At 44.2% G+C, this 14,786-nt stretch overlaps 1 protein-coding gene across 2 annotated transcripts in view; it reads right to left on the reverse strand.

The window, feature by feature from the left end:
* Positions 1–4,981, reverse strand: part of ENTREP1 (endosomal transmembrane epsin interactor 1) — a 69,911-nt gene extending 64,930 nt beyond the window's left edge. The window contains exon 1 of one of the 2 annotated variants that reach the window (XM_076008643.1): positions 4,859–4,981. In XM_076008643.1, coding sequence (XP_075864758.1) covers positions 4,859–4,876 — 18 coding nt within the window. In that variant the 5' untranslated portion in view covers positions 4,877–4,981. Of the gene's footprint in view, positions 1–3,620; positions 4,111–4,858 lie in introns of those variants that run through there. The other variant, XM_020289300.2, reaches the window with a different exon arrangement.
* Positions 4,982–14,786: the final 9,805 nt, after the last annotated feature.

Consider the following 14,786-nt stretch of genomic DNA (forward strand, 5'->3'; position numbering starts at 1 on the left):
ATGAATGTAAACTATGTAAGAAGATACTTTACAGGACTTGTTAAAGCTTAAATTTTCTTAAGGAGATAAAATACACCTTCAAGGTTAAGACAAAAGTAATAAGCCTCAAAAACCTCAGGTTCAGGGAGGGAACTCTTACAGAAAGGCACACACAAAAAAATATCCTTAAACTATGCCATGTTTAACAAAACAGTCCCTTTTAAATGAACAGATTTGTCTCTTAAACCTAATTTCAGAACAAATGTAAAAGCAAAATTTTTACTGAAGCCAAAAGAAGATTTTCCACTTTAGTTGATATAACAGGCTGAAGTGCCTAAGAGTCATTCCAAGTTTAAATATGAGGATATTCTTCTAGTGTTTTCCTAAGTGGGTTTGATGTAACCTTAGACTTCAGTTGGCACTTCCACGCAACCACCTAGTTTCATATGCTAATAAAACTTCTGAGCGGATAAATAAACATGCATACCCATACAACGGAGTATCATTTGATAATAAACAAGAATGTAATATTCATACATGCCACAACATGCATGAACCTTGAAAACATGCTAAGTGAATGAAGCCAGTCATAGAAGATCACATATTATATGATCCCATTTATATGAAATGTCCAAAATCAACAAATCTATAGAGCCAGAAAGTAGGTTAATCAGTGGGTGCCTAGGGTAGGGAGGATGGAAAGAATAGAGAGTAATGGCCAATAACTTTTTGAGGTGGTGAAAATTTTCTAAAATTGATTGTAGTAACAGTTACACAACTCTGAATTTACTAACAACCACTGAATGGTACACTTTAAATAGATGAAATGTATGGCATGTGAACTATATTTCAAAGCTTTTTTTTTTTAATTCTGTAGTCCTCAAGTCAGAATCTTTCAGCTTTTTTCATAAAACCCTTAGTTTAGCTATCTTCCAATTAATTGCAATGTGCTATTAAGCCCCTTTATTTTAGAGATATATACTAAAATATTTAATGGCTAAAGTTATGATACCTGGAATTTGCCTTAAAATAATCCAATGGATGTTAAAAAGGGGAGTGATATTGGGTATAGAGTGACCATGCATTAGCAACTGAAGCTGGGGATGAGTAAATGGGGGTTTTGCACTCTTCTACATTGGTTGAAATTTTAAAGTTATTCATAATAAAAGTTTAGAAGTGGAGGGGGAAGTTCTTAAGTCTTCCTTACTTCTATGCTATCTCTCTATGCCGGTTATATGTACAGATAGATAGATTTAAATATATCCGCATTGAAATATTTACAGATGAAATATGTGACGTCTGAGGTTTCTTTCAAAATAATAAGAGAATTTAGTCTGACAAATGAACTAGGGAGCATGAAGGATTTAATTCCTATGCTGCTTGAAATACCCACCCTTTTAGAGTTTATCAGAACACACAGGGCCCGCAGCAGAGCCCAGGAAGGGGGTACAGATGAAAACATACTGAAGGGTATGTGTGGGTTCCTTGTACAGCGTTTTTCATATAAATTTAAAATTTTCCACAATGCAAGGTTTTTAAAAAAACAACCTAACCTCTGCTACATACATAAATTCAAAACATGATCAGACTTTCTTTTTCCTAAAAACACCAAAAGAATCATGGCATCTAATGCCATTCTCTTACAATTGTTATTTAATTGTTCTATAGGTACAGTATCACTAGTCCTGTTGTCACTTTGTAAATTGTGAGGTCAACGAGTCACCAAAAGAATAGGAATATAACCCACAGTTACAGGGTTGCATACAGACTTAGGGAACACAGTTGGGGGAACGGCATGCAGAAGAGAACTTGTCAGTTCCAAATCACTGATTCTCTCCCTGCCCAAGGATATGCCCAGACAATAGGCCAGGGTATTAGCCTTTATCCTCTGGTTGATGGCCTTTTTTTTTTTTTTTTTTTTTTTTGTATTTCATCAAATCTGACTGTGGTTTGACTGACAGATCTAAGTGCATTTACTTCTGAAATAATTCACAATAGTAAATTGATTTCAGGTTTTAATTTTAGAAAACAAAAAATAGTTTTTAATAATTCTAAAGTAGCTATCTTTGAGAAGACAATAGATTATGATTTTACAAAGAGCAAATCCCTAAAAAATGTATGCAAGATTCATTAATGGCCCATGGCATTTAGAGAAATGAAACGTACCAACCATTTGGCTGAATTTAGTCTGAAAAATGTAGTAGAGAGCATAAGGGAACTAATTCCTACCCTCTTTGGAATACCCAACCCTCTGGAGTCTTCTAGAACACTCACAGAGGCCAACAGCAGAGCCCAGGGGCAGGGCCACAAGGTGGTATTTTGTCCACATGATGCACAAATTGTGAACTTCCCTCGCCATAGCACAGGGTGTACCCCAATAAGATCCTCCAACATCAAAGCATTTCAAAACAAGAGCAAATTGGTTCCGGCTGAAGTATAAAATTTCAGGCTAGGCTCCAAGGAACCTAACGTTCTTAATGTTCTTATTCAAACAATTACTTTGGGTCTAATTAGTTCTCCCTACATTCTTAAATTTTGGTCTTGAATCTGGGTATGTATAGTTTTTATGCGTCCAAGACATACGCTGGTTACAGATCTTAGTAAAATTCACGGGCACTGCCAGACTTTCAGGTTTACATCGTTTATAGAAAGGCCGTCTACCTTACTGTACCCATCTTCCACAACCATTCCAAAAAAGATGTGTTTTCAAGCCGATCAACACTCAGCAAACCTCAAAGGGGTGGAATGCCCTGGAAGTTGTGAAACTGTTAGAAGGCAGGGGTGAGCAGCCACCAAGCTCGCCTCAGCAGCCTTCCTCCGAAGTCCCAGCACCCTTTTGCCCTGGGACTGGCCTTCCAGGATGGAGGCGGCAGGCCTAAGTCCTGGAGCAGGGCAGGCATCTCCGGCCAGCTGAAGCTTTGGCCAGCTCATCCATAATGACAGGTCCGGGTTCTCAAGAACTAAATTCCGCGCAGTAGCCTGCGTGGCTCCAGGGACCCAGGGGAGTCGGGGCCCGCCTGTAATGACCAGGTACAAGCGCCGTTGACACACACCCTCTCATTACCTCCTGAACCCGTCTGGGGGGCGAGCCACCCTACACATTTCACATTTACGTGTGTCTCGGGTGCAGAATAAAACAAGTGGCATGCCCCAATCAACCTGTCACTTCAGCTATCCTGCAAACGCACCTACTGTGTGCCAGGCCCTGTTGATACATCAGTGGACAAAACAGATCAAAATCCCCGCCCCCCCCCAGGGGACAGACGTTGTCGGTTCGCTAAATACTCAATGGTCAAAAGAAGTTTAATCATTTTCCTCCCACTTCCCTGCCACCCACCCCATCTTTCCAATCTCCCAAAGAGCCAGATATCTTTGTTTTATTCTACGAGCTTGACAGAGACAATAAAACCCTTTAGGTGGGAGGCATAGACACTGCCCAGGTGCAACCCAATTCGCCCCTGAACTCCACTGTCTTGGAACATACTTCTCCAGCCTCAACGCCTCCAGAAACTTCAAGCGGCCTGAGGGGCTGTGCTCCCCAACCGCAGCCCTGGAGGCCAACCGCGGGGCAAGGGAGGGGACTGGCCAGATGCCCCTGGCCCCCGGGCGGGCCCTGAGCGCGAGGCGCGCGCGGTACTCACCGAGGAGCCGGCCCAGAACGGACAAGAGTTCTTCACCTGCGGGGAGCTGCTCAGCGACAGCGCCCCGAAGCTGAGCGCCACCATGCAGCAGCCCAGGATCAGCTGCAGCAGCCCGAGCGACAGCAGCGGGCGGGCAGGCAGCAGCGCGGAGCCCGGGGCCGCGGCGGCGGCGGCGGCGGCTGCTCGGCGGGAGGAGAGCGCGGGCGGCGCGGCCAGCACCCCGACGGCGGGGGCCGCGCAGCGAGGCCGCGCCGGGGGCTGCAGCGCGCCCCGGGGCCAGCGCGGCCGCAGCGGGGGCAGCGGCGGTTCCTGGGCGGCGGTGGCCGCGGCGCCCGGGCCCCCGGCCTGGGGCCCGCCAGAAAGCCCCGCCACGGGGCAGCAGGAGCCCGGGAGCACCACGGGCAGGGACATGGACGGGCGGGGAAGGGAGCGGCCGGCGGCGGCGGGGAGGGGACGCGGAGCGGAGCCGAGGGCGCCGCACACTGGGCACCGCGCGCGGGCGCCGAGGCCGAGGGGGAGGGAAGGAAATGCGCACCGCCCAACCACTTGCTGCCGCCGCCGCCGCCGCCGCCCCGGCTCCCACCGGCCGCACCCAACCGCCGCCCGGCGGGTCCGCCTCCAGCTGGCCCCGGGCGCACCTTCGCTCTCGCCCACGCGCGCCCTGTGCTCGCGCTGCGGGCGGCAAGTGCGCCCGGCCTTCGGGGTCACCGCCGAACCCGCGCCCGCTCCCTGGGGTCCAGGAAGGGCGCCCTACTCCACATGTTTAAATAAGTCCCTCGGGCTGGGAGGGAGCCCGCGGCCAGGGCGCGGCGGGGCTGGCCAGCGGCGTCTAAGAGTCCGTCCCCACCCGCCGGGCTGGGGCTGGCGGGGAGCGCGAGGAAAGCCCTGTGGCCCCTCGGCGCCCCGCGGTCCGGCCGAGAGAGGGACCCGGCGAGCTTCACGGAGAAGCGAGCCCGGCTTTAAACTTTTGCCCCCACCCCGCCCGCCTCCGGAGAAGGGGACGCCAGGAGGAGGGGCTACGGGGCGACTGGAAGGGAAGAGGTGTAAGCCAAGGACTTCGGGAAGGACGGGGCCCGGCGAAGTCGCCGCTCGAGCGGCGCGGGACCTGCCGGCACCGCATCCGCGTGGGCTGCGGGGCGCCGACTGCGCCGCGGCCGGGCCGGCGGGGGTGGAGCGGGGGGCGGGCCGCGCGCCTTCCCGGCTCCGCTGTCGGAGGGAGAATGAGAGGACGAGGGTACCTTGGAAGTATCCAGCATCCATGCAAAAAGAAAGGACCCGGGGCAGCCCCGAGCGCAAGTCGAGGGTCATACATTCTCAGTCCTCCTCGCCTTGACTCATGCGCTATATTAGGCATCACCAGGTGGAACACAGAATCCCAAGCTTCCAAGGAACTATCCTAATAAAATCCTAATCTACTTTGGTAATTCGAGACATCTTTGGAGCTTTTTCAAAAAAAAAAAAAAAAAAAAAGATCCGCCTTTGCAAAATGATGTCCCCTAATAGTATTACCTTTTCACCTCATGAGAATTCTAACGCGAACAAAGTGTCATACATAAAATGATTTATAATGGATTTTTTTCCAGATAAGAACCAGAGCAGCGCCAGTTCCAGTATTAGAAAGCTTGTCTTATCGGTAAGGCGGGGGTATTTAACATCCTCCTGTCCCATAAACCGTGTATCAGTTTTTATGCTCTGTTTGTGAAGGCTATATTTATTTTGGTAAATTACTTCAGCCCACAACGTGATGATGTATTGCCAATGTGCGTGTGTTTATATATACACTTTTTAAATTATTAAAGCTCCTGTGATTAATGCTCCCTAGCACTTCCTCTACAGACTGTAAAGGAATAAAGTTTTACAGTCAGGAATAAAACTTCAAATTCTGGAGGGGAAAGAAGATGTCTTTTAAAATAAATGTTTAAAGTCTACTGTTTCATGCTCTTTAAAAAACAAATTATAGTATATGCTCTTAAGTTGCAGAGGATGTTGAATTAAAAGCTTCTTGGGTTCAGAGGTCATACCCTTTATTTTATATACAAGCTTAAAGGTATTTAATTTTTAAGAATGTATTACACCATGCAAGGTAGTAAGTCTGACTGAGTCTTAAGAAATTCTCCCAGCTAAACAAATCTATTCCATTAGCTAGTCCTTGACACCTGAAACGTACTATTAAAAATGTATTTGTGTCTAAGAATGTTGGTATTAGAAGTCAGGATATCCTACATCCCTTGGGGATGGTTATGTCTGCAAAAGGAGCTTTGAGGGTTGCTGGTGATGATGTTTAATAATGTGGGTGCTAATTACATGGGTGAGGTTCATGTTGTGAAAATTCATGGAATTACGCTTACGATTTGTGCACGTCTCTGTATTTCGTACTTAAATACTTTAAAGTATTTCTAAGTTCTTTATTGTTAATTTTTTTCAAGTCTTTTTCCCTATGCAGAAACAGATGATAGCAGATGTTTGGGCTGAAATCCATAGATGGTTTTATCTAATAGCTTTACTCATTTTATAAGATCATTAAACCTTTTCCAAAGCTACTAATTAAGGGTTGTTGTGCTGTCATTTTTTTTTTAATGGCCACATTTATATCTGTGAGTTTCTTTTTCTAGTTACCATAAACAGGAATTCGTGTAACATTGCCCAACCTTTAAGGTTATGTCAAATGACACCCTCAAGTATTTGGGCTTGGGATTTTTGTAAATCAAGCTTGAATCTTTGCATTCCCCAAACAGTGCTTACAATAAGTCTTTAGTTATACCTGGTCAAGCTCTATGTAACTAAGCTATAATAGGATGATTCAGAGCCTTTGTTCAGGTCAACTTGAAAAAATAAAATGAGGACTTGGAAAACAGTCTGGCAATTCCTCAAAAAGTTAAACATAGATTTATCATTGGACCCTGTAATTCTACTCCTAGGTATATACCCAAAAGAAATGAAGACATATATCCACACCAAAACTTGTACACAAATAACAGTATTATTCACCATAGCCAAAAAAAGCGAAGCAACCCAAGTGTCAACCAAGTGTATGAACGGATAAACAAAATGTAGAATATCTATCCAATGGAATATTGTTGTCAGTAAAAAAGGAATGAAGTGCACATACATGCTACAACATGGAAGAACCTCAAAAACATTATGCTAAGTGAAAGAAGCCAGTCACAAAAGATCTCATATTATGTAACTCCATTTATATTAAATGTCTAGAATAGACAGCTTCAAAAAGCTTAGTGGTTGCTTGGGGCTGGAGAAATGGGGAGATTGGGGTAATAACTAAAGCACATGGGGTTTCTTTTTAAGGTGATAAAAAATATTCCAAAATTGATCATGCTAATGATTCCACAACTCTCTGAATGTACTAAAAGCCATTAAATTGTACACTTTAAATGGGTGAATTGTATGTGTGGCATCTGAGTTCTATCTCAATAAAGAGCAGTTACCAAAAAAAAAAAAAATTAAAAATAAAGTGAGGAAGAACCTATGCAAAACTTGACCCAGATGCTTCATTAATGTAGGTGAAAGTTCAAGGAAACAATATCTGTATTGTTTGGTGAAACCCAGCTGCCAGTTTTCCTCAAGATCAAAGCTAAATTCCAAGGACATTCTATATATTTCCCACAAACACTTCTCCTCCCTGTACCTTATTTTCCACTCAGAGCTTTCTTCTCTCAGGAGTTCAAGCTGTCTACTCAGATTTCTTTGGACACCTTTAAATAAATGCCTTGGTTCTTTCCACATTTCTCAAAAGACCCAACCTGTTAGCTAATTAAAGGAGGTTGTTCCCTGTCAGAGTGGGAGCTGCTGAAGAAACTCTTTCCTCACAACATGTTCCCTGGCAATCTGCCTCGAGTTGTTACTTTTGACAAGAGGAGAGGTGCTTCTCCGAGTTAAGGCATAGTGGACTCCAGAAGCCCACAGCTAACATGGCGGCTCTGGAGCAGCTTCTCAAACTGTGCTCCACAGACCGCAGGACCATGCTGGAGGGTGGAGGGGGGCATGTCATAATGCAAGTTCACACACTTCCCCCCATACCTATGAATCAGACACTCTGGATTGGAGGCCTAGAAACATTGCATTTTAACAACTATAAATTAATATTAGTATATGGTACTATTCATATTCCAGAATTTTCATATGGGAAGTTTTATATGAGAGGGGACTAGGAGCAGCAATTTTATTGGAAGGGGAAGGTAGGAGACTTGGCTTGAAAGCAAGCTTACATGGAAATATGTGATGGCAAAGGGACTTTGCTGGTCCCCCCCTCCCCCAAGCCAGGCACTGTTGCCCACATGATTTTTATGCACAGGAAGGATGTAGACCACTGGATTCTAATGGAAAGGGCACCATCCAAGGAGCCAGAAGTTCTGAGTTCTAGCCCCTCCTCCACACTGCACTCTTGAACATGTCAGGAGCTTCTTGGCTTCAATTGCTTCATCTGTAAAATGAAGATGCATGAAACTTCATCTGCCTGAGGCTGGGCCATGCAATCATTTGGATTTCCCAAGGCATGTGATTTTGAAATTCAGCCATTCTCATCACCAAGGTTTCTCAGATGCCCAGCAAGAGAACAAGGACTAAGAACAGCAGGTAAATTTGGGTGTGGAATAGTTAAACTTACAGACCCAAGATACCCAAGACAAAACCCCAAACTCACTCTTCTAAACTTTAAGACCTCAGGTTTTTTGCTGTGTTATATGAGAAATCACATGGGGATAATGGATGAATGGTAACGGCAATTATAACATTTTACTTGGTAGAGAAAGGGATGTGTAACTTTTATTTTTAAATTAAGAGAGAGAAAATGAAAAAAGAAAAAGAAAGAAAGAAAGAAAGAAACCTCTGAGCAGAGCTGGGCAAATCAGGCACTATGTTTTCCTGAAATAATCGTACAGACTGGTGGTTCAGGATTTCTAACACCTTTGGTCCCAGGACAAACTTATTTGTGAAGCAGAAGGGCTGCAGCCATACTTTTCTTGTTGTTGAAATTAAATACTGAAAATTTCTTGTAATGCAAATCCCAAAAAAGACAGTTCAAGCCAACTGCCCTAAAAATTATTTATGGCTCATAAATGTATAGGGGAGATAAGCTATACATATATGTGTAATAAAGCGTGTCCTATGAATATGTGAGTGTGTGTGTGTGTGTGTGTGTGTGTAACCTTGTAATATCAGAACGTCCTGTAGTTTCAAGTTTCTATAGAAGTCAAAGCTGAAAGTCACCTTTAAGTGGAGACCGATTCTTTGTTCTAGGGAAATCTCTTGAACAGCACTTTCAGTTAAATCAAATGTGAAAGCATAATCTTTGAAACAGATGTTTAGGAAAAAGCTATATGATAACAAGAGAGGTTTTCTTCGAACAGCATGAGCAGGTTGCCTGTCCCCCTACTAAGGAGCTTGTGATCTGAGGTGCTTGGCAGACTTACCAGGAAAGCTTTAAAAACTATTTACAATTTCTAATCTCCCAGTTGCTGACATATTAATGCTAATGTATAAGGTCTGCAGAGGGGTGAAGTCCACGCAGATATATTTAGTAAAACAGGGGTCCCCAACCTGCGGTGAGTTGTATAATTATTTCATTTTATATTACAATGTAATAATAATAGCAATAAAGTACACAATAAATATAACACACTTGGATCATTCCCTCCCACCCCAGTCCGTGGAAAAATCGTCTTCCATGAAAATGGTCCCTGATGCCAAAAAGGATGGGGACAGCTTTAACTCCCCTGAGGTTTGAGATGCACGAATTGTCCTCTAAAGCTGTATCTCAGAGACAATATTCCCTTCCCAGGTAGGGATTTCAAGTGTGTTTGTGTATGTGTGTGTGTGGGGGGGTTCTTTCCAGCCATTATTCATGGAAGAGAGGATATTTGGGTCCCCAAAGATAGTCAGAGGATGGCATTCCTGCCAGTCAAGCTGGAGGAGAGACGATAGAGGGACCTGGCTTGGGCTCAGCAGAGCTCACACAGACTGAGCTACAGATATCCCTGTAGGCTGGGTTTTTCAAGACTGACAAACTCTAACTGTGGCAAATGTACAAATTCACTGAATTTAAAATGTCTTAGCCATTGGCCTGCTGAAGGCCACAAAGCCATCTAAGGAGAAAGAGGTGGGGTCTCCCCTGAGAGGAGGGGCATACCTGCTGTCAACCATCCTGACAGAAGTTGTTCCTGGAACAGAAAGTGAGAACTGAGGACAGTGAAGTTTAGGATGTACAGACGACCAGGGCCTCCTGGTAATCCAAGCTACTGGTTTCGGCTGCCTGCAATGGCCAGGCTTTGTGTACGTTATTTCTCATACAATAGTCCTATCGGGTAGGTCTTTGTTTTAATTAGGCCAGAAAAGAAGAGATAAGATCAGAAGGAAAAGTATTCATCTTTGTGCTTCTTGCACCCATAGTCCCTGTCTGCCTCTCAGCCTTCCACAGGGCAGCAGGAAAATGAGGACGCTCTCTAAGCAATTCTATGGCACGAAATCACCCGTCCAGCTATTCTGATCCAAGAAACGGCTGCCCTTGGTATGTGAGTTCTGCGCATTAGAAAGCCTTTTACAGACACGCCCAGCCTCCACCTTGCTCTAATTTAATAAATAGGCGTCCTGATGCCTATCAGTCTTTTGTCCCAGGTTCATTTTCACTTTGGGGCATTTAAACATGCTGTTCCTTCTATCAAGAATACTCAGTGCCCAACATCCACACCCACATTTCTCTGGATCACTCTTACTCATCCCTAGGCCTTAGATTGAGCTCCTGTTTGCTCAGGGCGTCCTCCCTGACCCCCACCACCTGGCCCCAGAGGCCAGTGAGGTGTTCCTGCTTTGTGTTTCACGTCACTCTCTGCTTCCCTCGTAGCTCTCACTGCACCAAGTTGTGATATCCTGGTTTCTTGTTTAGATCCCTGTTTAGATGCCAAGTGTGGGAGACAATCAGTAAATAAATGGTACTTGGTATTTTTGTGGTGTGTTCCAGACATAATCTCTTTTGAAACGCTGGAAGGCCCCACACCCTGGAGGCAGTGTGGTGGGGGGAAGGAGCTCTGCGTGGTGAATCCAGACATCTTGGTTATTCTGGTCACGTGCTGCACCAGGGCCTTTGCACTTGCTCTTCCCTCTGTCTGAAATGCTCTTCCCCTGATATGTCTTGCCCTCTTACCGTGTTTACTTCATAGAGAAACATTTTCTGACATTTTTATCAAAGGGGGCACTTCCCCTCCTTCTCCACTCCCTATCCCTTTATTCCGGATTTCTTCCTGCTACTTATTACCATCTGACATGGCGCTGTTTATTGTAGTCTCCATGACAATATGACAAAGGTAAGCTCCACGAGGGCTCCATGAGGGCAAGGACTCTGTGTCGAATAATCCTATATTCTCATCTCCTAGAGTGGTGTCTGGTAAGTAGGAATCAATAAACTTTTATCAAAGGAATAAATGAATAAATGGTCTTTGCTTTTTATCTTACTTAGAGATCTTAGACAAGTCACATCACCTCTATGGGCCTCAGTTTTTTCCATTAATGGAGGTGGGGTAAGGAGAGGGTGGGGAGGGGTTTAGCCTAGATTAAGTCCAAGGTCTTTTCAGCTCTAACATGTACTTCTAAATGCCAGTAATATATAGATCTTTGCTCTCTCATCATGAAACAGTTCTTTGGTCACCTTTGAATAGGAATATCCTGACTATAAATCATCACCTAGGAAAATACAAAGAAAGATGCAGCGTGTGTATGCGTGTGTGTGTGTGTGTGTGTGTGTGTGTGTGTGTGTGTGTGTGTGTGTGTTTGTGTATAAATGAAGCTGAAAGAGAACCCAGGGCCCCGAAGCCCTGGTGTCAAGCTACCTGCCGCTGGAATATCAGGTGTCCCATTCACAGAGGCCGTGTTATCTATCAGCCTCGGAACTCTAACCCCAGAGAGCAGGAACCATGTCCTGTCCTCAACTCAGAGGTTTTGCAGCTTAGGATATAACTAAGGATGAGCTTAGCTATGACAGACGTCTGAGACGACTGATGTAACCACCAATTGAACCGTCTTTGCTGGAATCAGGAGGCTGATAGAACTGAGAGTGCAATCCGGAGCAGCTCCAGAAGGCAGTAACCTATGGAGCAACCATGCAGGACATCAAGAATAAGACAGGGGCCGGGCGAGGTGACTCACGCCTGTAATCCTAGCACTCTGGGAGGCTGAGGTGGGAGGATTGCTCAAGGTCAGGAGTTGGAAACCAACCTGACCAAGAGTGAGACACTGTCTCTACTAAAAAAATAGAAAGAAATTAATTGGCCAACTAAAAATATATAGAAAAATAATTAGCCGGGCATGATGGCGCATGCCTATATTCCCAGCTACTCGAGAGGCTGAGGCAGAAGGATTGCTTGAGCCCAGGAGTTTGAAGTTGCTGTGAGCTAGGCTGACACCATGACACTCTAGCCCAGGCAACAGAGTGAGACTCTGTCTCAATATAAAATAAAATAAAAAGAATGAGACAGGGTCGGTAGTTACCAGACACTTACGTCTCCTAATGCTTGTATAAGATTAGGTACGTTATCCCATATAATACCACCAACAACCATGCTGAGCAATTAATTTTCACCCATTTAAACATAAAGAACTTGACGTTCAGAGATACAGAGTGACTTCCTTAAAGTCAAACTGCAATGCCAAAGCAAAAACCTAGGCCTTCTGACTTCTAATTCCATTTCTTTCCCAATACACTACAGCAACGTTTTTTTTTTTTTTTTTTTTAGGCCAAGTTTTTTTTTTTTTTTTTTTTTGGCATATTATGGGGGTACAGATTTTAAGGTTTCAATAAATGCCCATTTCCCCCCTCCCCCCAAAAGTCTGAGTCTCCATCATGACCATCCCCCAGATGGTGCACCTCTCACTCATTATGTATGTATATACCCACCCCCCTCCCCCCTCCCCCCTCCCACCTGCCCAATACCCTATTACTGTAGTACCTATGTGTCCACTTAGGTGCTAGTCAGTTAATACCAGTTTTCTGGAGAATATATCTGGTGCTTGTTTTTCCATTCTTGGGATACTTCACTTAGTAGTATGGGTTCCAGCTCTAACCAGGAAAATATAAGATGTGCTATATCACCATTGTTTCTTAGAGCTGAATAGTACTCCATGGTATACATATACCACATTTTATTAATCCATTCTTGGATTGATGGGCACTTGGGCTGTTTCCACAGCCTTGCAATTATGAATTGTGCTGCTATAAACATTCGAGTGCAGGTGTCTTTTTTGTAGAGTGTCACTGGATCATTTGGGTAGATGCCCAGCAATGGGATTGCTGGATCAAATGGTAGATTCACTTGTATCACTTTAAGGTATCTCCATATTGCTTTCCACAGAGGTTGAACTAATTTTCAGTCCCACCAGCAGTGTAGGAGTGTTCCTCTTTCTCCGCAACCACGCCAGCATTTATTGTTTGGAGATTTTTTGATAAAGGCCATTCTCACTGGGGTTAAGTGATATCTCATTGTGGTTTTGATTTGCATTTCCCTGATGATTAGAGATGTTGAGCATTTCTTCATATGTTTGTTGGCCATTCTTCTGTCTTCTTTAGAAAAATTTCTGTTCAAGTCTTTTGCCCACTTTTTAATGGGGTTTTTTGATTTTTTCTTCCTAATTTTCGTGAGTTCTAAGTATATTCTAGTTGTCAGTCCCTTATCGGATGCATAGGATGCAAAAATTTTCTCCCATTCTGTAGGTTGTCTGTTTACTTTCATGACTATTTCTTTGGCTGTGCAGAAGCTTTGTAGCTTGATCATGTCCCATTTATTTATTTTTGTTGCTACAGCAACGTTTTGCACGCAACTTCATTCATGATTCTGGAATGCATGGAGGAGGGTCTTTGAATGCCTTAATTAAAGAAAACACCCTCGATTCTGTCTGCCTGTCCCCTTCCCGTGGACTACTCCTTGCCCCACCCCAACCGTGTCCTGGTCAGGGCTGCCATCTCCCTGCCTGACTCTGCCTCTCTGTAGAGATCAGGTCTGGGCAGGCACCTGACCTAAGGAGGCCCTTTAGCACTTCTCTTGTGGGTTGGTTCCTGACAGTAGAATGACCTCATTCTTCTAACTGAAAGTCAGACAAATCTGAGGAGATGTCCAAACCAAAAAGTAGGATATTCCTCCTAATATTTTCTTTTTTTTTTTTTTTTTTTTTTTTTTTTTGAGACAGAGTCTCACTTTGTTGCCCAGGCTAAAGTGAGTGCCATGGCGTCAGCCTAGCTCACAGCAACCTCAAACTCCTGGGCTCAAGCAATCCTGCTGCCTCAGCCTCCCAAGTAGCTAGGACTACAGGCATGCGCCACCATGCCTGGCTAATTTTTTCTATATATATTAGTTGGCCAATTAATTTCTATTTATAGTAGAGATGGGGTCTCGCTCTTATTCAGGCTAGTTTCGACCTCCTGACCTTGAGCGATCCGCCTGCTTCGACCTCCCAGAGAGCTAGGATTACAGGCGTGAGCCACCGCGCCCGGCCCCTCCTAATATTTTCTAAAAAGATATTTAATCAAATTCAACATCCATTCCTCTAAATAAAAAAAAAATCACAAAAAGACCACATATTTATTGTATGATGTCATTTATACAAAATGTCCAGAAAAGGCAAATTTATAAAGATAAGAAGTAGACTAGTGGTTGCTTAGGGTTGGTGGGGAATGGGGCATAACTAAAGGGAATGGAGTTTCTTTCTGAAGTGATAAAAATGTTCTAAAATTGACTGTGGTGATGGTTACACATACCTGTGCATATACTATTAATAGAAACTATTGACTGGTAGACTTTAAATGGGTCACTTGTATAGTATTTAAGGTTTGGGGGAGTTTGTTTGTTTTGGGGGTTTTTTTTTTTGAGACAAGGTCTTGCTCTGTCACCCAGGCTGAAGTGCAGTGGTGTGATCATAGCTCACTACAGCTTGGAACTCTTGGGCTCAAGCAATCCTTCCACCTCAGCCTCCAGAGTTGCTGGAATTACAGGTGTGAGCCACTGCACCTAGCCTATTGCATAGTATTTAAACTATATCTTAATAAAGTTTTTTAAAATCCACTCCTGTTTTTAAATCTCTTAATAAAATAAATGACATAATCTCTCTTTTTTTTTTTTTTTTTTTTTTTGAGACAGAGTCTATCTTTGTTGCCCAGGCTAGAGTGAGTGC

Source organism: Microcebus murinus, chromosome 12 (genome assembly GCF_040939455.1).
Source record: "Microcebus murinus isolate Inina chromosome 12, M.murinus_Inina_mat1.0, whole genome shotgun sequence".
NCBI lineage: Eukaryota > Metazoa > Chordata > Mammalia > Primates > Cheirogaleidae > Microcebus > Microcebus murinus.